The sequence below is a fragment of the Diorhabda sublineata genome, chromosome 2 (genome assembly GCF_026230105.1).
Source record: "Diorhabda sublineata isolate icDioSubl1.1 chromosome 2, icDioSubl1.1, whole genome shotgun sequence".
NCBI classification, from domain to species: domain Eukaryota; kingdom Metazoa; phylum Arthropoda; class Insecta; order Coleoptera; family Chrysomelidae; genus Diorhabda; species Diorhabda sublineata.
Window position 1 is genome coordinate 5,619,297 of NC_079475.1, and position 23,431 is coordinate 5,642,727.

Here is a 23,431-nt window from a genome sequence, read left to right on the forward strand (position 1 = left end):
TTGTTTTTAGTGTCCAAATTCTATTTTTCGTTAAATTTAACTGAAAATGGAGGATGATATACGGGGTGTTTTTGTTAAAAAGAGCATTCCAGATGCGTCTCTAGTGACATAAGTCTTTTTTTACTGGAAAATTTAATGGAACTAAATTTAAAATAAAATGTAGGGTTGTTATTAAAAAATATTCTAGATCCGTCTTTAGGGACAAAACTGATTTTTTTCTATTCTTTAGGAAATTCAAGAAAACTGGATATAGAATACAGGGTGATCCGTCGAACAAAAAGCATTCCAGAACCGTTTTTAGTGTCAGAATTCTATTTTTCGTTAAATTTATCTGAAAATGAAGGAAATTCGGATGAAATACGGTATGTTTTTGTTAAAACAGCTTTCCAGATCCGTCTCTAGTAACATAACTCTTTTTTTTTCTGGAAAATTTAAGGGAATTACAATTTAAAATAAAATGTAGTGTTTTTTGTTAAAAAAATATTCCACGTCAGTCTTTCATTTAAAATTATATTACTTAACCATAATAATATCTATATACATTCGCATATATAGGTGCAAATGGACACCCTATTGCGTTTTTCTCTTCTTGAGTGACGGTTTTTCAAACACCGGTTTAACTCCCCCTGCTTGCTGCGAATGAAATTTGATATTTTGCGAATTCTCCACCGACCACGGCGAATCAAACTTAGTCGTATCCTGATCCACCAAATGAGTGTATTTAGTCCTACCAGACCTTCCGAAATTCTTAACTTGCATAACTTTTGGTAGAATCGTTTTATCGAAGTGGTCTTCCAGCGTGGCTTGTGCGAAATCCCTCTTATACACCTCGTCCTCTTTGTCCAAATAAAACGCCCCCCTGTGATAATATTTCTGCAAAAATTTGTATTTTCCCTTCACTGCTTTATTCGTCACCGCTTTTGGTATCAACCTCAAGTGGATCCTCCTTTCCTCTTCTGTCATTGTTCTTAATTTTTCTATTTCCAATTTTTCTTTTTCCAACGCTTCTCTTTCTTCTCGATCTCGCTTTATCCTTTTCAATTCGCGCAACTTCCATGCTTCATATTCCACTTCGTCGTTTTCGTCGTCGGTACAAACGTCGTCAATATGTGGCTCATGAGGTTTGTCTTTTGTTAGTTCTTTACGTATGGAATCTTCCACCATTCGTAATGTTTGTCTTCGACGTTCTTCGGCGTTCTTTTGTGCTTCTTCTTCTAATTTTTTCTGTTTTTGTAATTCTTTTTCTTTTTCTATTATAGTTATCCTTTCTTTCTTCCTTACAAACACCGGTTTCAATCGTGGACCTAAGAAAATTTATTAAAAAAAATCTGAAGCTAAAACAACATTGTCATATTTAAATATTAATATTTTGCTGTAATTTGACACTATGAAATTAAATTTACAAAAATTACATTGAATTACAAAAAAAAATTGTTTTTCTAAGATTTTTCTCGCGAGTTTTTGTTAAGTTTTTTTTTAATGTTTCAAGAAAAATTAATACGACAAAAATAGGAGAATACTTCGGGTTTTAGTATAATAAACGAGTAGAAATATCCACTTGAATCCTGTTATCGATTTTTCATATACAAGGTGATGCAAAAAACAGGAATAACGAAATTATAGGCTTAAATACTTTTTTTGTATCCCTAAAGATTTTGAAACCAATTTCCATGGGAAACCCTGAATTTTGTGACTTCAAAATGGAATTTGCAAAAACCACGTGAAATAATGAAAAAAAAAATTGTTTTTCTACGATTTTCTTTTCCAATAATATTAAAACGTTTTATTAAAAAATATTAATTCGAAAAGAAAAAGAAAATATGGGAAAAATTTAGAATCTCATGTTTCAAACAAGTAGAAATGTTCAATAACATCCTATAACACTTTTTTATATAAAGGATGATGCAAAATTAAGAAGAACAAAATTAAAATTGGATACCAGGTTTTTATACATATGAAAACATTTTAAACTGGATTTACGTTGCAAATAAGTTTTTATGGTTAAAACCCAACATCCAAAATCATCTGACAAATCCTCTTGTCCAAATAAAACTTATTTATTTGAGGTCTATTACTTTTTAGAAAATATGATAACACAGTTCAAATTGATATTAGAATAAACCCAATTAAGAGAAAGTTCAAATCATAGAACAAAGTTTTTTTTCACAACATATTTATAAAAAAATAAAACAAATAATAATAATAATAATATAAACTTCTAAATACCTGTTTCTTCTTCAGATTCAGAATATTCTTCATACTCGGAAGATTCATCAGAAGAATCGTCCTTAATTTCGTCTTCTTTCAACATAAATTCCTCATCTTGTTTATTCAACATTTTTTTCCTCATTAATTCTCTCCTTTTCTCAATTTCACTATCACTAAGTTCATTTTCGGATTCATCTTCATCCGGACCAGCTTCAAGTGTGTGCTTGTGTTCTAAAAAACAATAATTTACAAATAAAAAATTTAAACTATTAATTATTATTTACCCGGTAAGTGTACTTCTTCCACTTCATCTTCTTCTTCAGATGATTCTAATACTTCTGGTTGAAGAATATGTCGTCTTCTTTCTGGTCTAACTTCAGTTTCGGCTTCTAAAATTTTTAATCTTCTTAAACGGGGATCATTCAATTCTTCATCGTCTTTGGTAGGTTCTGGAGAAGGAGGTGCAATTATGATATTCCTTTTTTCCAAAAAATCCTCTTCGCCAGAATCACTATCAGAATGTGCATCTTGGGCGTAATCTGGCCGTTTTCCGGATATGTAACGATGTACTTTAACTTTCTGCATAGAAATTTCACCTTTTTCATTTCTAACAGGCACAGCTCCGGCAGTACTTTGGATAGCGTAAGTCGACTGTGGATTCATCATCTTGAAGTTTTATTAAAATAACTTAACACTATCTAATAATATTATTAACAATTATTTCAATTTGAAGACTAATTATTAATCAAAACATTTTACACAGTAAACATTACCCATATTGATATTTGACGTATTTGACATTTTGATAATGATGGATTCTAAAGGTGTAATCACATAAAAAGCATATTGGTTTCGTAATAGACAGAGTAATAGTGGAAACAGCTAGTCAGAATATTTTCTAAAACAGTATTTTGAACACTATTAATTCAATTGAAATATTATAAATTATAATAGTTATAGCATGAAGTTTCGAAGAATAGTAGTGCTGCTTCTTTTACGTTAGGTCTATCCAAAACATGTATTCTTCTCTTGCGACTGCACCTTAATTCAATAGTGATTTCTGTGGTGATATACGTTATTAGATCATGACATGAAATGACATTGACGTAATAACTAATAGAAAATATTATAATTCAAATTTTAGTGTATTGGCCATGTGTGATCAAAAGAATCAAGATTTTATTATAACATCGAAATATTCGGATCAAATTAATAGTCAGTTACTACAAAATCAGTCATTTCTTTATAAAGAAAATCAAAAACTACAAAAAAATGTGGCTAAGTTAACCAAACAATTAGAAGAAATTAGTTCGTCAAAATTAAATCAAGATTTATTGAACTGTTTCGAAAAAGAAAAAAATAATTTACTATTTCTCAACGACATATTGAAAAAAAAATTATTACATATTACGACGTTGACAAAAACCAAACATTTATACAGTAAGGACATTGACGATAAATCGAAATGCGAACTCTACGATACGATAAACGAATTGGACAGATTAATAGAAAAAATTAAATTAAATGATAAATTCGATATGAAACCTCAGGCAAATCACGCCGAATCTATAATAAACAGCCTTACGAAAAAACTAGAAGAAGAAGAACGATCCAACGAAGAATCCAAAGAAGCGTTGAGAAAGTTACGAGAGGACGACGAAAAGTATATACTACGAGAAAAAATCACTGATGTGAAACAACTTTTAACGAACGTAGAAGTCGAAAATACAAAATTGAAGTTCGAAAATGAGCAATTATTGGAAGATCTAGAACAATATAAGAAGCAGTTGAATGAAGCGGTCGAAGAATCGAAGAATGTCGCGAAACAATGTTACTTGCTCGAAGATGAAAAAGATAAACTGAAACAAACCATTTCCGATTTGGAGAAAGAGAAGATTCGAATAAAGAAAAATATGATAGAAGAAATGAACGACGCGAATAGAGCGAAAAGAGTATCGATAGATACAGAAATAGCTTTGCAACATATTTCAGAAGCTTACGAGAATAAGAGGAAGGAAGTTAGTAAGCTAACTCAGCAATTACAAGACGCTGAAAGCATCATTAGTCATTTTAAGGAGCAATTTGTGCCTGTGTTGTATTAATAAAAGTTTATCAATTCCATCGCCTTCAATTTTGATCTATATAATTAGAAAACTTCGTACTTAATATTAATATAATATCATTATTTATAATATATATATGGTTATAGTTTACGAACGTTCCTCGTATGAAGGAATTTAAAGGCTCATTATCAGATTGTTCATTTAGAACCAATTATTGAAAGATTGCTGGTTAACTAGCATTGTATTGCAAACTTATCCATCGATAATAAACATTATGAAATAATAGTTATCGATTGTAGACACGGCGACACCACTACAATCGATATCAGTTATGATAAAAGACTGTAAAGAGTAGACGTCTTGATACTTTTCTAGAGAAATATACCGAGAAATTTTATCGAAAATTGATATTAAATAATTATTTTACAAAATTTAATAATAAAATAACATGCACTACCATCTACATCAATATGTGCATACTTCTGTAATGATATTACAGTTACCTTTATAAGCAATTACTATTATTCAATAGATGGCAGTAAGTTACGAGTTATATATATATATATATATATATATATATATATATATATATATATATATATATATATATATATACGAGATAATATGGCGTGTTTTCGCCGTATTTATTTTAAAAAACTGTGAAAGGCAACCAAATAATTCAAATTAAGAAGTAATTATATAAAATGTAACGCGTATAGCCATCTACATGACATTGTATTGTATATAGTACTACAATAATTTTATAATCACCTTCATAAACTATAAGAACTATTTATAGTAATGGCTGCTATTGTTCAATAGATGGCAGTGAGTTGCTTTCGTAAATATTCATTTTAAAAATAATATTGATAAACTGTGAAATGTAACCTGTACAAAATTTTTATTTAAAAATAAGGGAAATTTTGCAAAAAATTTTAATTTAAAAAATTATTACGATACAAAATTTAACTTTAGCATACATCTACATTTTTTGTGTATACTACTTCAATGATTTTACAGTTACCTTAGCCTTATATTCCTGTTGGAAAGGTTTTGGAAATTATCAAATAAACATAGTTTTGAAAAATAATTTATTAAAAATGTAATTATTTGTTAAAATATCAATTAGGTTATGTTTAAATTAGGACAATAACAATTTTTTATACAAAAAAAAAATATTACAAAATATTGTTGATACATCTATTAAAGTACAAAAATTTAGAGTTAAAAAGGAAACACAGACTATGATGTCAATCGCGACGTGTTATTAAAGCTAATGCTGAATAAATAAAAAGGAGTAATATGTTTGATAAGAAATATATTTTCCTTAAATTTTTAATATAATTTGAAAAAAAATTTATTAACTTATTTAAAAAATGTGTAATTATGTGGTACTAATATTTCCTATAATCTCATACTTTACTGACGGTTTGGCAACGTAGCATTGTGAATATATAGTGTTTTAACCACAAATTTGAACTTTAGACATATCAACAACAACTTTCCCACAAAATGTGTATTGATATTGTATGTTCATAGATTTTAGTTTATCAATGAGTTCTTGTTCTTCTTCAGTAATTATATCAGTTAATGTCCCTATTTCTACGCATTTTAATGCGGGAAAAGCACGGAAATCGATATATTTCAAAAATACGTTAGTATCGAACATGATGTTTTCAAGTAGAGTGCTCTCGAAAAGTTTGTAATCGATATCTGTGGATATTTCGTTATTAAAAATACTAAGATTTCGCAATTTTGTTAATTTTGGTATGCTCCTATAATCAAATTCCCCTATTTTATTGTTCAAAATTGATAATAATGTTGTTTTTTGCATATCTTTAAAAATATCTGATAACCCTGTTAATTTACTATTTTTTAATATAAAATATTCTAAATTTTCTAGGCCATTAAAAATACTCCCTTTACTATTTTCAAAAACACAATCGTCAAATAGCAAATAGTTCAATTTTTTCAGATGTGTGAAACATTCATCCCCAGAAAATTTCATTTCTATAAACTGTAAACTAGAAATTGTTTCATTGCCTTCAAAAATTTCTTTCTTTATTATGATATTACTGTTTTCTATTGTTACTGATGTTAATTTTTCTAAAAATTCAAAGGATCTCTGCAGAAAATCCAAATTACAATTTTTAAAGTTGAGAATCTTTAAATTTGGAACGTTGCTGAATGTATCAGGCGTTATAGTCCCTGTAACGAAAATAATTTCTCAGTTTTAACATTATTTTTAATTAAAATGTAACCAAAAATAATAATTAGCTTTTTATTGAGATTAATTTCAATATAATGATGTTCATTTTAATATCATGATAGAATTCTACTACTTTTTCTTCAAAATTGAAAATAATAATTACACTAGAAGCAACCCTCGTATAACTAACTTTATTCGTTAATAATATACACTTACCTGACGCGTTTTTAACGTCCAACCAGGTAATATTATCAAGAACTTCGTTTCTTTTGAACATCAGAAGTTTTTCATCGATTTTAAACTGATAATTTTCACAATGTACGTGATTACTCATTGCTCCTAAGTACATAGTTGGTACCATAATTTAATCTTAATATGAGACGAATTTTCCCTTTTAGAAATAAAAATAATGAATCAAAAAACATAACCTCTTTATTTATAAGATACATTTATAAAACATAGACAATTATATATCATAGAACACGGTATTGAGAAATAGATAAAAGTTAATCAGTTACATTGAATTACTTTCAATTCAGTGATCATTTAGTTCGGTTATTCTACTTTTATCATGTAACTTATTCTTTCAAGGAACCGTTGGACCTTAACGTTGGTGAGGGGACTCAACGTCCATATTTATCCGCCCTCGTCAGGACTACCTACGTGGGCATAGAACGGCTCAATCCAAGATGTAAGCCATCGTGCCGGGGTATCAATAGCGTCTGAACCCAAATCAGGTGTCGCGAACGATGCCTGTGGGAAACCCGCCGACATTGCGGGGCTCTGTTCGGTTAACCTTTATTCCTTAGGTAGCAATAGCACTGCAAGAACAGGGATCGCAACAATCGTTCTCTTTCCTCCGAAGGCACTGACCAAACAGGAATCACAGCACTCATTACCTCCAAGGCATAGGTTAAATGTCTAAGCTTAAAACTGTGATTTTGACAAGGCCCGCTAAAACGCCGCAACGGTGGTGCGGAGAAGAAAACCAAGGTTTGCCAAGATGTCTTAAAATTTAAAGGCCACGCGTCCAATAGTTGCATTTACCTCCAAAACTCCTTCCAACCTGGAGGTTCAAGTAAAATCTGCCTAGGCAAGAACCGTTGGTTCGACGCTCAGCGAGTTGGCCTCACGGAAGAGCAGATTCTCGATTTCATCGAACCAGGTCACCCAAACTCCTCCCTCTTCTGTTGGTTAGGAATCACATCCTTATTATGGCGGAAAACAGAGATAGTTTGAAGTGGCTGCTCAGGGAGTTCCCAAACTTATCACCCTGGAAGAGACACACTAGCAGTAGATGACATCTCAATTCTACGTCTACGAAAAATTGAGAAAAAGAAGACACTAATCCGACCAGGATACACTTGATGTCCGAGAAAGTCAAAACCTTGGCTTCCTCTACTCTCAATGAAGAGACAAAAAGCTACTCTACTAGTGGTGGGTCTCCAAGTTTCTAATGAGGCGGAAAGACGAGGCTAGCTCCATGGTCGTCCTCACCAGCGGAGAAACCTTCACATCTTCAGAGGATGCTACTGCTAGCCAAATAGCCTCTGCCAAAGGGCGGAAGCCGGAGACGATTACCTCCAGCGAGGACTAACATGCGCTCAGCCTTCTGCAGAATGTGATCCCAGGAGCCGGCATCTTACAGTATCACTTTTTTGCTAGAATTTCAAACAAAATTTTTTAATCTATAGTACGGAAACGCTTCAACTGCTGTTCAGTAAACTTTACATAACCGTAGCTCTTATACAGGAACCCTGATTTTTTAGAGGCGCGATCAAAGGCCTGGGTCTAACTAAGAACGTGTCGCGCTTCGCACTTCCATATCCTGTACTAGGGACCTAGCAGTGTTCAAGACCTGATAATCTGCTCAACATACCGGATCTCCACTGGGTGCAGTTGTAAGGTACTACGAAAAAATGGAACTCCCCCTTCTCATAGTTTGTGACACTCATACCTTAACCTGTGGGGAAGCAAAGATGAGGATCCCGTTCCTACTGAAAACAAATGAGATGTTGCCGGATTGGTATTTAAAAGAAAACATGTTGGACGAACAAATATTACATGTCTACCAGACTGACAAATATACGCATTACGCATTATTTGACATTGAAGGGGCATTTGACATTACCCCTTTTGAAATTACCTGATCGGTACTGGAGAGACGTGGTGCCGAACTCTATCTCATAAGATGGAGGACAACCATTTTCTGAATGGAAATCAACATTGGCAACACTGCCGTTGCGTTACGATGATAGTTAGTATATTTATTGTGTTAAAATTGAGTAGTACAGAAAGAAGGTGACTAATCATTATTTATTATTTACATATCTGGATAAAAACCTTCAATCTCTCACTATTAAAAAATTGATTATTAAATTAATTGTGGCAACACTGCTGTTAAACTTATCAAATGATAGTAAGATATAACGTAGATTTATAAAGTGAGAGAGAACATTATCTAAATTGTAAACTAGATAAAGACAAGTAATGATTTTTTGTAAACAAGGTGCGTTCTTTTTAAGAATAATCACGTTATCAATAGTTTGAATTCATCGGAATACTAAGGTAATAAAATATACTACAATAATAAAATTATGTAGAGAGTGCATCATGAAAATTGATTTTATTTTCAAGTTTTTCATTTCTTTTGCCTCAAAAAATGAGTTTGAAATTTTTATATTCTGGAAACATCGAACATTAACTCAAATTTGGGATCACAAACTTCAATCTGCTAGTAAAATTTCAATTTCTTCCATGTCGAAGGAAATCTTTTAACTTCGGCAACACCGCTGTTGTATTAGAATAAATGTGATCGTAAGTTTTTATAATTGTTTAAAAATTATTATTACAAAAAGAACGTGACTAATCACTGATTATTAACAATTAATATTATTTCCAGGCTGTTTTTCTTCTAACATTATAAAATTAATGATGACAACACCGCTGTTATACTTATTGAATGATAGCTGGTATATTCAGTAGAGTACAGTGTACATTTATATGTATGAGAAAAAGAGAACATTATATAAACTGCAAACTAGAGAGAGAAAGACAAGTATTTATTTTTGTAATCAAGGCGCGTTCGTTTTATGAACAATTACAACGTTGTCAATAGTTTGAATTTATCGGAATACTAAGGTAAATTCAATTTGATATTAGATCCTTCTCAAATCATACAGGGTGGATCATTTTCCCTGAATATCTATCTGCCCGGGAAAGAAACTAAGGATTAGAGGAGGAAATATGGAGTATACATAAAAAACGATTAATAATTGAGATTATGTGTTGATTTACTGATATTTCACAATATTGAATACAATGTAAAATAAAGTTACCTAATTTTCGATAATATGCAAGTACACGTGAATAAATTATCTAATTTCAAATGACAATATTAATAATAGCCAGTTATACACATTTTCAGCTATACAAGCGCACAAAGAGGGACGACAAAACACTATAAGAAACAACCTCATTTGAAACATGAATGTTACATGAAAAAATAAACAAAAACGTAAAAAAAATCACATTTTTTCGTACTTTTTGCACATCCAATCAATTTTCGTATCCCTCTTCGCGTTAATATACCGTCAAAGTGAAAATTTTTCTACTGGATAATAAATTAATTAGCGGCACATTGTACCCGTTGTCCTTGTCCGTGCATTTCGTCGTCTTCGTCGCACGCGTTCTTAGACGATCTTCTTCTCGCTTCCGTTTCCGGATCGAAATCAACGAGCATCACTTCCTCCGCGTTGTCGGATATCATGATTTCTTCTCTTGGAGGCAAAACGTTCTCCAAAGCTGGTATAATTTCCGGAGGAATGGTTTTAGGGAATTGTACCATAAACTGAATGATAAGACGGCCTTTCTCGAAGGGATTCTTATACTGAGGCATACCTGTTTTCAATAAATTAAATAAATTAATTTCGAAAATTTCATCAAAAAAATATAATCAGAATCAGGGTAATGGATTATTTAAAACATTAATAGTTTCGATAGTTTCCAAAGTTTTTATTTAGCCCAGGGGCTACCATGTAAGAATTACTCAAAAAGTAAAATCAACCCTACGCCGATGTGTGGTTTTGCCCTAGGGGTAAAAATTTTTACGTTCAAAATAACCGCGGAAACTGATATAGAACCAAATTTCAACCAAAAAATGTTCTTAAAATATTTTTAAAACATCAATAGTTTTTTAGTTATGTGAGATACCACGTTTTTAATGGATTTTTCAGGAACAACTCATATACTTTTTTCAGAAAAAGTATGAGACACAAAAATGAAGCTTATAAAAAAATTAATGAGAATGGTTTTTTAAAATTTGCTTTAGGTATAATACAAACCGAGTTGTGATTTATTGAACATTTTTATTGAACGAAAATTTTTTAAAATTTAACGTCGAGTAACAGAAAAACCATCAACTTTTCAAAGCATATAATCTTTTTCAAAGTACTTTAATGAGAATTAATAGAATTCTCTAGCATAAAAACTAAGAAAGTTATGGCTCAAATAAAATATTTCTTTTGGAGAAAAATACAGAAAAAATACTACCCAAATTGCAATTAAAATATAATCCCGTAATGATTTACTTTATTTAGTACTAATAATGATTTCTGGGAGTTTTAACGACTTAGAATGCATAATTTCGAAAAGAATTAGAATAGATTTCGATTCCAGTCCTGTGAGCTGTAGGACCTTATTCTCAATGGAGTACCTTACTTATTTCCTTATTTCTTGAATTATAAAGATAAAAAAATTATAAAGAATAGATAAAACCAAACTTCAATGTGATATTTGGATATTCAAATCATTTTTCAGTCAAAGGAAAAGAGAGGAATTGTTTAGTAGGGTGAAAGTCCCAGAAGAAGCTTTAGCAAACATTAAACCCTATTGAATAAACAGTTTTAACTTTCCTCAACCTCGGAGCTAAAATATGATCAACTCAGCTGTAGCAAAAGAAAAACAAAATAAATTTTCTAAGACTAAGCAATACTTAGATTTTTGGTTTCTTGGAAACTCAAAGTGTCTTTGGACTACCCTCACCCTAGACTCTCTATCCAAGTGTTCTTTTCGATATTTCCCAATTAGAAATAAAGATTACATATTAGGTTAAGTTGGATCATATCAAATTAACTTCCCACTCTTGTGATCTGTGGAGCACTTTTCTCAATGGAGTAGCTTTGTTATTTCCTCCTTTTGTAGATTATAAGGATAAGAAAATGACAAATAAAGACAAAGATTATGTCAAATTGGATTTTCAAGGTCCAACCCGTACACGCACAAAGATAGCAAAAATTAGAATCTACAAGACTTGTATCAGACCCATCATGACGTACGGCACGGAAGTCCGCGAGGACACCAACAAGACGAAACAAATGCTGAGGGTGGCCGAGATGAAAACACTGAGAACAATAGTGAGGAAAACAAGAAGAGACAGAGAAAGAAATACAGTTGTCAAAGAGCAATGCGGGATATAAGACATTGTGAGATGGGGAAGATAACATAAGAGGCAGTGGTACAACCATGTAAGACGGATGGACGAGAACAGACTTCTGAAAAAACAACCCGCCCGGCTCAAGGCCTCCCCGGAAACCACCTAAAAGGTGGAAAGATAGTTGGCAACCCACCTCTCAGGAAAAGATGCAGAGGCAGCTTCGGAATTAACAGATCGACAGATCTCCAAGAAGTAGAAGGATTTTCAAGGCGATATTTGGGGACAAAATAGGATCAAATTAATAACTGTTGTTGTAGCAGAAGAGGAGCAAATTTCTTAAGCCTCAGTAGTCTTATTTATTTATTGCTAATAGTTTCTTCGAAGCTCCAAGTATTATGGGACTGTCATCATTTAGGACTATACATCCTGGAAACTTTTCCCAACTGTTTTTTCCCATTGATTTCCTCAACAAAAACAAAGGTTATGTTTAAGATATAGTAGGACCTTTTTGTCAATGGCATGGCTTTGTAACATCTTTATTTGTTACAAGGTTTAAAAAGAACAAACGAAGACAAAGAATAAATGAAATTGGGCTTCAGAGATGATATTTTATTTCTTTTATCTTTTATTTCTTAGAAGCTTAAGATGTTATTGGATCACTGCCATTCAAGTTCCTAATAGAAACAAAGTTTACGTTAGAGTTAAGTTGGATCATATTAATTCAATTCTACTCCTGTGTAGTGTAGGACTTTTTCCTTAATTAAGTAGCTTTGTTATTTCCTCCTTTTGTAATTTATAAGGATAAGAAAAGGACAGATGAAGACAAAGAACAGGTCAAACTGGATTTCCAAGGTGATATTTGGGGATTCAGGCCTTTTGATCCTTAGGAAAAGAGAAGGGTGGTTTAGAAGGGAGAAGCTTCCATAAGAAGCTTTAACAAGCATATAAGAAATTTTTTTATCATCCTATACTCTGCTAAAATGAACACATCAATTTTCTACTACCTCAGGGCCAAAATACAATTGAATTAGTTCAGTTTAAATTAAAATTAGTTTTTATTAAATCACATTTCATTAGGTTAGGTCAAATTAAATAAAAACTGAAGCAAACATTAAAAAAACTATTGATATTTAACACATTCACTGCCTATTTACTTGTAAATCTGGATTATACTCAATTATCAGTGAAAATAAATATGAAAAATGTAGATTTATAGTAAATTTGTGACTAACCTTCATTCAAAACACACTTATAATCTCCATGTTTGATAACCTCTCCTGGAAGTGCGGTAATAACGAGTTCCCTGGAGTCCAAAGTTCGAATAGTCTTCTGGAAACCGCATAATGCCTCCACCAGTTGTATATCCATTCTCATAAACAAATCATTGCCGTTGTGTCTTCTAAATACTGGATGTTCTTTTTCATCGAGGATAATTATGATATCGCCAGGTTCTAATTCGGGTTCTTGATCACCTTCCCCATTGAATATAATTTTTTGACCATCGGTCATACCCTTATCAATGTGTACTTCTAATACTTTACGTTCACGTACAACTTTTTTACCATTACATTGTTTACAACGGTCTTTAGGATTAATGCGTTCACCTTGTCCTCGACAATCAGGGCAAATTGTCTGAATTTGTTGAAGCATTCCTAACAAATTCAATATTTATTTTTTTTTCATGATTTTATGTATAATTTCATATAAAATCAGTTTAATGGTGAAAATTTGACATTACGAACTATTTTGGTCTTTCTTAATTTGATTTTATATGAAAAGAGAAAGAAAAAAAATCAATATGAATCATTACGAAGAATACATAAAAACATCTAAGAAGTAAAAAGTTGAAGAAAATTAATCATTTATTTATACAAAAACTAAATTTTCAAAATATTTACTCACCTACTCCTAAATGTTGAACTTGTACTTGCATTCCAGTACCTCTACACGTAGGACACTGTTCAACTGCCCCTTTCTTTCCACCACGACCTTCACATTTATCACAAATAACATTTTTTTGTAAAGCCAATTTCCTAACTGCTCCTTTGTAAAGTTCTTCTAAAGTCACTGTTAATTGATGAATTACATCTTTACCTCTTCGTTCTTTTCTACCTCTACCACTTCCAGCGAATCTACCACTAAATTAAAAAACACGTGAAAAGAAATTTTTTTTTACAAAAATTTTACGTACTTGAAGAACATGTCGAATAGATCCATTGGACTTGAGAATCCTCCGCCGCCTCCTCCTTCTTTAAGTGCCTGTTCACCTCCTTGATCGTAGATTTTCTTTTTTTCCGGATCCGAAAGGACTTCGTAAGCCTGTGAGATTTGTTTAAACTTTTCCCCTTCATTAGGATTCTTATCGGGATGATATTGTAGAGCTAATTTCCTATACGCCTTTTTTAAATCGTTTTGGGAACATCCTGGTTTAACACCAAGAATATCGTAAAATTTCGTTTCCTTAACCATGCTCGATTTCTATACTTTATGTAATCCGATAAAAAGTAGCTTTATAAGTTAACTGCTGCCGTTAAATAACTCGACTAACAACTTTACTTTAAAGGATAACGCACCAAATTGATTATGTTTATAATCCAAACTCTCTGGAAAATTCTACAACGACCTCGAATCACTAAATGCTTTGTACTTCGTCGAGAACCAACAAAAAAAGAGAAATTTCTATTCTAGAATTATCGATAAATCGTCACGATGACGTACAAAGTGAAGCCAATTTTATATAACATTTCATTTTTAATCGGCTGCATTTTAATATTTATTTATATATTAAATCATTATAAAAAAATATTTTCACACTCAGATGTATTAAGAAATATAATATATCAATTTCCAATTCAAGTCTTCTATTAAAATTAATAATATATTATAGATAATCGACCAGTTAGGATGCTCGCCAAAAATAGGCTTAACCGATAATCTTTATGAAAAATAAATTTACCTTAAAAATTAACGCGAGTTATAAAAGTTTATACTTCGAAATCTTTATTTCATGAATTTTCTTTGTTCATTTATCAAAAATATATGGAAAAAATAAAGTTAAAAACAAAACAAATATATCATAGAACTAAATAATTGGACCATAAAAATATATAGTATAATAAATGTAGTTTCATCTTCAGTATGATTGATTACCCAGTAGTACAAGAACACAATAAGGAAAAACGAAGATTCAATAATTATTTAAATTAAAAAAATAAATTAAAATATTTATTTGATATGAAGATACATGATATCAATGAACTATTTTTCTTGACCACCATTATGTTAGATTAATCGTTTAAATAAGAATTCATTTTAAATTATTCATCACATATATTATTATATATATATTAAAAAATCATTGTTTTAATAACTTTTTTAAAAGAAATTAATGTTGAATTGTATTAATTAATAATTAATAAAATAAGCTTTCTGCAATATAAAATGAAAATTTTTCAATAGATTAGTTGGTGATTAATGGTTTGGTTCTTTTAACGATTAATCGATTAATTCAATAGAAGTAATATATTTACTAGTGATAAAATATTGTATCAAAGCGATTGAAAATAATACATAAAATATATAATTAAATACATTTTATTTATTATTGTTATATAGATTTATTTACAAAAATTCATTTAGTATATTGTAATGAATCGATACTATAATATATCGATACTGATCGAAATGTATGAAATTTTTGACAGAATCAAGCCTTTATTTGTATATGTAGTGTTGTATAATTATTTGCTTGTATGTGATTGTTTGTGATTTAAAACTTACTAAAACAGTATAATATATTCTCCATACTGTATTATCACTCTAATTTTTAATATATATTTAAAATGAATACTGTAATTCCTACTAGTGGGATTTCTCAAAGTGATAAAGAATTAAATTTAAATAAGAACAAAAGTAAGAATGAAGAAAAATCGTTAAATCGTTTGAACTTTACAGTCACTACTCAAAGAATAATCCTAAATGTATTCCATGCTATAGCAAAAACTCATCATCAATCGATAGCAGTAAAAAAAACTTCCGAATTGACTAACATCGATATACCCACCATATACACATTAATCAAAGAAGGAATACAAACTAAAAAATCACGATTATTACCGGTAAGTCCTGTAATTGCAACGGCAATCGAAAATGCTATACAAGAATTACAATCATCACATAAAAGTCTTTCAATAAAAACTATTGTAAAAGTAATCAAACTCAGGTCACCTGAAATAAAAGGTAGTCCAGCAATGTTGCGTCTTTGGATGAAAAAACTCGGATACAAATACGCGTTAATCCCTCAGAAATTTTCCAGTAGGCAAGAAGTAAAAGATTTCTTAGTGGCACATAATTTACCTTTCGAAGAAACTTACAGTAAAAAGGAATTATTGGCTGTCGTAACTAGATATAAATTTAAAGCAAAGAGATATATTTTATATAAAAGTAAACCTGTACCCTAAAAAAACTTCCATTGATTATCAGAACTGTATTGTGATTCATGTAATTACATGTAAGTAACAATGTAATCAAATAAATTGGTAAAACGATGAAATTTGTAATTTAAAGTTGAGTATCTATATTATATTTTATATTTAGAATGTGGTTTTATTTATTTCTTTTACTCATTTACGAAATTAAACATCCATTCCTTATACACCTATTACATGAATTTTGAATCATCTAATTGTGAAGATTGGTTAGGTTATTCTTGTTTCTCCTGTAACTTAGCCTTTGTCTATATGAGTATTCAACTAGGAATAACATAGAAAAATAAAAAGTAGTTATTCAGGAAAAAAACTTTTAAATCGTAAGTAGAAGTTATGAACCTCACTTTTACTTGCACAAAAGTTCATTTGACAACAGCTAATTATTGAAATTATTTAATATGGGTGGACAAGTATTTGTCCATCTTCATAAGAAATATTTGTTTAAGATATGGAATAACTAACTTCTAAACTTAGTGGATATGATTAATATAAAAAAATCGCTTTTGAAATTTTTATTTCCAGTTATTATTTATAATTTAAATATCAGATATAGATAATTGCAAATATGTATCTTGTTTTCTATTATAAATATGTAAAAAGTAATTCAATACATTTTTACAGAAAATTTCAATTTCTGGGTCTTTTGTCTGAACCGTTTTGTTTTCACTTTTTAGGTTTCTGAGATATTTTGATAAATATGATTTTTGAGGTGCTTTTCAATTATTTTTGACCCCCCATATGAAATCCATCATTTTTTATTTATAAAATATTGTCAATTAAAAATGAAGCAAACAAAATAATTTTTTTAAATTATATATTTAAATAACTTTTTTTCAAAATTCTTCAACAATGTTCCACATACTTGAGCTATAAATTTAACTTTTTTTGCAAATATCTCCATTTTTATTACGACTATAACCAAAATAATTTTGAACAATTTTTTGAGATATTTTAATATCTACATTTTTTATTGGAACAGTTTTTCATATCATTTCACGTTTCTGAGATATTTACTAATATTAGTAAATTGAACGTTTAATTGAACTAAAGATTAACTAATGCCACGTATTTTGATTGATATTGTCCTACTTATAAAAAGTATAATTCTATCGCCATGTAAGTTGCGATCCATTGGCGTAATGAATGCCGTGTTACATTCAGTATTTTTTTGTGAAAAAATGAGAATTAATTACCTAGGATTGATTAATATATAAGGTGAAATTTCGCAAATTACATAATTTTAATTGCTTGCATATCATTTGGCCCCCGCAAACATTTGTACGAGGTCAAGACACAAAACTAGCATTTATTCTGTAGTCAGTAATGTGAATATTTATTTTTTGTAACTTCTGTCGGTTTTCACGTTTCTAACTGCTAATAAATAAATTATAGAATAAAAAAAAATACTACCATTTCGAAGTTTTTATTGTCATTCAGTATTCAAAACCAGTCGAGTATAAATTTGTTGTAATGCAAGTTGCAGACCCTCTGGCGTAGATGAATGTTCTGTTGAGTAGAATATTTTTCTGTTGTAGATATTTATCGTTGAATAATAAATAGTTTTTAATAAGATTTAAGTGAATAGGATTGTTCAATACATAGAGGAATGTTTTGTACTTCGAAATTATGCTTTCACGTCACCCAGTGTTCTCCAGTATAATTTTGATGTAATGTGAATTGCCGATCTATTGGCATAGGTGAATGTTGTGTTGTGCATACAGAATATTTCTGTGGTATACATAAAAATATAGGTTTAATGATATTCAACTAAATAGGGCATGATGTAAAGACTATAAGGTGTGCTATAGCGCACCAGCTTGGAAGCAGCCAATGAGAATTCGCTCCCAAAACGACGCGCCAATTTTGGAGCGAATTCTCATTGGCTCTTGAGAGATGCGCAGAACGAGTCGAAAATGAGCCCTCGGGAAGAACACACCTTGTAGTCTTTACATCATGAAATAGGGAAAGATTGATCATTTCGAAGTTGTGTGTTTAACTTCCCAATTGTATTGGTTACTTCAGTTTTAGTTTATTCTTTGTTATTTTGGTGTTTTTTGTATTTACGAAGACTCTTAAGTCCGATTCATAAACTTGATTTTCCGTTTCACGGTGCCGTTCGCGGGTGACGTTTGTCGTTTGACGTTTGTAGCCAATTTTACATTCTATTCATAAACTTGACGTTCTGTCGTTAACCTAAAAATTTTGTTATTCTTTTTGACGTGTTTACTGCTATTTATTTTTGTGGACCACCATAAACAAACACACAGAAATAGAAGAAACTAACGTTATACGTCAAAATTACGTGGCAAACACAAACGGATGTGATTGTCTCTTTTCTATTGCTACGAACAGGCGACGAGAAGAGATAAAATTTATTTATGTTGAAAGTCACCAACGGCAGACCAAACAGCAAATCGCAGACCAAATAGCAAACGGCAGCTATGAATGGTCTCATATATTTCAATCTTTGTAATTTTGTAACAGCAACAGCAAACGGAAAGTCAAGTTTATGAATCGACCTTTAAATCTGTATTGTAGCTTAGTGATTTTTGTTTAAATAATTAAATTAGGGTAAGCTTCTATTTTCTTAAACCTACTATTAATTCATTCTAACACTTTTGCATTATATTATAAATACAAGTGTATTTACACCAAAAACAGCAACAAATGTAAAGATAATTCTCTGCAATGCTGATTCATAATTCATATTCAATTCATAAACTTGACTTTTCGTTTGCCGTTGCCTTTGACGTTTGTTGTTACAAAATTAAAAACATAGAAATTCATGAGACCATTCATAGTTGCCTTTTGCCTATTGTTCTGCCGTTGGTGACATAAATAAATTTTATCTTTTCCCGTCGTCCGTTCGTAGCAACTTTCACAGCAATAGAAAAGAGCCAATCAAATCCGTTTGCGCTTGCAACGTGATTTTGACGTATGACGTTAGTTATTTCTCTCTCTGTTTGTTTGTGTATGGTGGTCTTTTGGATTTCCTTGTTTTTTCTTCGTTATTTTCCATAATATCGACCATAAATACCGGATTACAAACAAAAACTCAGAAATATCACGACAACAAAAAGCAGTACACACGTCCAAAAACGATAACAAGATTTCTAGGTTAACGGCAGCAACGTAAAATTTTTTATTAGGGTGTAGAATTTACTACGAAAGTCAAACGGCAAACGTCACGCGCGAACGGCAATGGCAAACGGAAAGTCAAGTTTATGAAACGGCCTTTACTTAAAGGTAGTTTGAACGTATAAAATAAAAAACGTAATTGATAGGGTCTAGAAGGTAATAATTAATTTTAACTTAATCTAATGGAGGAAAAATACTAGAAAATTAATAAAATAATCAACTGATTTACTTTTTTTTGTACTATATTATAATTTTTAGTATAATTTTGTCAATTTTATTATTGGGAAACAAATGAAGATACTAACGCTCATGTATATAGTTGATTTAAATCACTATCCTTATATCTAATAAACCAATCACAAAAAATGTAAAATTAACGATATTTTTCTACGGAAAATTTTTTAAAAACGAACCAATAGGACACAAAGTGACATTTGAACTTAAATTAGAAATGCGATTCCTTGTTAGTCACTTTTTAACATATACATCTAAAAGGACTATTCTATATACCCATGGCTATTTTTAATGATTCAAAAATAATCAAAAAGCGTTTTTAATGCTTTTGAATTTTGAAAATGGTTTTTTACAAAAATCAGTTATCAATTTTTCAAAAGAAATAATGAGAAAAAGGAATATTTCTATTTTATTTTGATAACTGCAATGCAAAAAGAATAGGACTACATAAATTGAAATCATAAAATTTGGTGTTAGTCCTAACAGATTTTTTGCTGGGGAGTATAGAAGAGATAGCAGTCAATATAACTGCATCAAGGGGTAAAAAAAAACAAAATTTCGTTAAAAATTTAATTTTTTTTTCAACTTTGTGTTTTTTTTCCATAAAGTGTAAACAAAACTTTATAAATTAACATAAACTTGTTTTTCATATAGTCACAGCAATATTATATAAACAATGAAGGTGTTTTTGAAAAAGGTCATAATAAAAGCGGGATGTCACTATTTAAAACGATATTTGAAATATTTTGAAAGCGATAAAGATCAATTAGATATAATACTTACTATTTGACCGTTTTATATCTCATAAATATCTCAATTTTTTTAATTTTTAACTCAAAATTCAAAGTAACCTCAAAGATTTTATATTTCTTAGACCTCCACATTATTTTCACAATTTGGCAACTTTCTACTATGACGTTTATCATTTTTTTTACAGTCTCCATTGAGCTATAACAGACTAAAGCGTAATTTTACAAGTTTAAACCTGAACCTACAAACATTATCGGCGATCTGCGAGTAGTTCAAACTTCATTTTAATATGAAATTAATGATTCCAACCTAACTTTTTCAAATTTTTTACGTTTTTATGATGTTGCCTTGTGTAAAAAGTTTTAGATTTGTTAAATTAGCAGTTAAATAGACTCTTGGTTAGTACAAGCTCTGCCTTACGAAGATTTCATTTAATTTCCTTTATTTAATTTCCATTTATTACCCTTTTGATGTATCGCGGTAATAAGGAAGGGGCAAGGTGATCCTCCAACGGTAGATTTTTCTTCGCGTCTGATGCTTTATATGATGATTTCTTCGTTTGTCGCAAGGTGGTGTATGTTTTGGCAGTCTGCTTAATATCCCAGTGGAAATATGAAAAGATATTAGAAAAAATTGGTTGACACACAATAATCCACGTGAAATTCTTACCAACGAGTGATAAATTATCGGATTTTGGGGTCTACTTCTCTGTACTTTCTCGGAAAAGTACCGCCATCTTATGAGAAGGAGGTTAATTTATTTTGCTAATTATTTATTTTGATGTATCAGGGTTTTGTAGAACACTCCATTTTCATTTTTTGTGGGTTACTTTCACTCATAGCAACAATTATAGAAGCAAAAATGTTATAAGTATATAAGTTTTATATTCAAAGAAGGATTTTTTTCTTAATCGCTTTCAAATATTCCCATTGTACAATATTTCTATGTAAGTTTAACTAAAGTCTTTCTAAAAATTGCCACTGTTGAGATAACTTTGAGGTACGATTAACCATTGTCACAACGCTTGATAATCTTGAAGCATTTCAGGAGGTCCTTGATGATACATCGGTTGACAGGAATAAGGAGTCGGCGCTGTAATCGTCTGATAAGGATTCAATTGATTTTGCAATAATCCGCTAGGTGCGTACGTCATTTTATGACCTTCATTTTCACTGTCCGATCCACTCGAATCGAGGTGGGGTTTTTCTGAACTGGTTTGAGTACTGAAACAGACAAATCATCATTATTTGGAGGTAACATCATTCCACTATTATTCGTATTCAGTCGTACGAATATTAAATGAAACACTCGTAGATCAAATCGAACAGTCGACGAGAATTGAAACATTGAAATAGTGAAAAAATAATCTTCTAATTTTTTACATCGTTTTTAATACCATATTGAAACATCTGTTCCAATGTAGAGATTAGCAGGCGCTCTCTCTTTTTCCCTTAGGCGTAATAAAAATAAATAAAATAAACACTGGTCCAATAAAGGTTTACGTATCTCTGCAAAGAGAAGAAATTCTCGGATACTGTCTTCTTCAAAAATTACGAGAAACTATACAGAAAAATTTATCACAAGGATATTTATTATAATAGGAGACTGCCAATTCTCGAAATGTTTCTGAAAAACCATCATCCATTGTGAATGATCTAAGACATAAGGCTTCTTCAATTAGACATAACATTGAGTATATCGAACCTAAAAGAACGGGTATAAAACTGGAGGGTATCGAATGAGCCGTCTCTCTATGATCATAGAATAATCTTGTTCAGACTAGAGACAGATTTCACTGAGTCAGAAATAAGTAGGAATCTAAAAAAAAAACGATTGGGAAACATATAAAATCAATCTACATTATAACTTAGGAGCCTGGAGCAAGATCTCAGAGAAGTGATTGAGGTCACACTCGATGCATACGAGTTGCCCCATATAAAAAAGTAAAAAAGGTAGCGATGCTCCCTGGCGGAATGATCATCTAAAACACGGGACCTCTTTAACAGAGCAAAGTGTTTCGAGGACTGGCAGAGCTACACCAGAAAACTCACTGCCTACAACAAATAAGTAAGAAAAGCAAAGCTACAAAGTATTAGAATATTCTTCGAGGATATTTGACTCTACACCTGCAGCTTCAAGACTTCACAAAGTCGTGGAGAAGGGCAAAGTCAATACAACCATGGCACTGGGGAAACCGGATGGCAGATTCACGGAGAGCGATGAAGACAGAACACAGCTCTTGACTCACTTTCCGGAAAGTGGCAATCCAGCCTCAGTACACAAAAGTACAGAACATAGCAAAACTATGAGAGAAACTGCAGCAATTGCAAAACAAGTAAGTATGTCTTCTGGGGCATGTGTGGCGCGACTCAATTTGAGCGATTCTTCTAACTACAAAAGAGAGGACTAAAGAGCAGGACTCACTGCCAAGATTTCTTCAAAATATTAAAAACTCTGATTCTTCCTCCCTTAATCATCTTTGTATCCGTTTGCGGAATGCGGAGCACGACCTTCACCTACCTACTCCAGAATTAGTTGAAGGGCTCAATATTTTAAAATTCAAAAAATGCACAATCACTTGCCATTTGAAATCAAATCGATATCATCTTTTCCCGCATTCCGCAATAATTTGAGAGCGTATTTACTGAAAAGTGCCTTCTAGTCAGTAAACGACTTCTAATAATAATATTTAATTCCGGATATGCTGCGTACTGATTTAACATTGGATATGGACTTATATACGGCTTATATTGTAATTATTACCTATTACTATTACCTATAATTTTGTTATACGTTTAAATTTTATTTTATTTGTATCTTTATTTAGTTATTTTTGTTTTTACAAGCTTTTTTTACAAATTGTAACAATTTTTTGACAATAAAGCATTTCTCTCTCTAATAAGTGATC

General features: G+C 30.9%; 4 protein-coding genes across 4 annotated transcripts in view; 1 reads left to right on the forward strand and 3 right to left on the reverse strand.

The window, feature by feature from the left end:
• Positions 1-490: 490 nt before the first annotated feature.
• LOC130440800 (microfibrillar-associated protein 1) lies at positions 491-3,018 on the reverse strand. Its single transcript, XM_056774141.1, has 3 exons — positions 2,493-3,018; positions 2,227-2,439; positions 491-1,304 (listed from the first exon to the last, which is right to left on the reverse strand). Exons 1-3 carry the CDS (start codon positions 2,872-2,874, stop codon positions 571-573), a joined length of 1,329 nt encoding a protein of 442 aa, XP_056630119.1. The 5' UTR covers positions 2,875-3,018; the 3' UTR covers positions 491-570.
• A 728-nt stretch (positions 3,019-3,746) lies between these two features.
• LOC130453191 (centrosomal protein of 290 kDa-like) lies at positions 3,747-4,310 on the forward strand. Its single transcript, XM_056792809.1, has one exon. It carries the CDS (start codon positions 3,747-3,749, stop codon positions 4,308-4,310), a length of 564 nt encoding a protein of 187 aa, XP_056648787.1.
• Positions 4,311-5,345: 1,035 nt separating this feature from the next.
• On the reverse strand, positions 5,346-14,643 carry LOC130440801 (dnaJ homolog subfamily A member 1). Its single transcript, XM_056774142.1, has 5 exons — positions 14,106-14,643; positions 13,817-14,052; positions 13,147-13,566; positions 6,697-10,380; positions 5,346-6,479 (listed from the first exon to the last, which is right to left on the reverse strand). Exons 1-4 carry the CDS (start codon positions 14,381-14,383, stop codon positions 10,106-10,108), a joined length of 1,209 nt encoding a protein of 402 aa, XP_056630120.1. The 5' UTR covers positions 14,384-14,643; the 3' UTR covers positions 5,346-6,479; positions 6,697-10,105.
• Positions 14,644-20,329: 5,686 nt separating this feature from the next.
• LOC130453365 (homeobox protein six1-like) overlaps positions 20,330-23,431 on the reverse strand; it is a 63,219-nt gene continuing 60,117 nt past the window's right edge. The window contains exon 5 of the mRNA XM_056793068.1: positions 20,330-21,746. Coding sequence (XP_056649046.1) covers positions 21,539-21,746 — 208 coding nt within the window. The 3' untranslated portion in view covers positions 20,330-21,538. The remainder of the gene's footprint in view (positions 21,747-23,431) is intronic.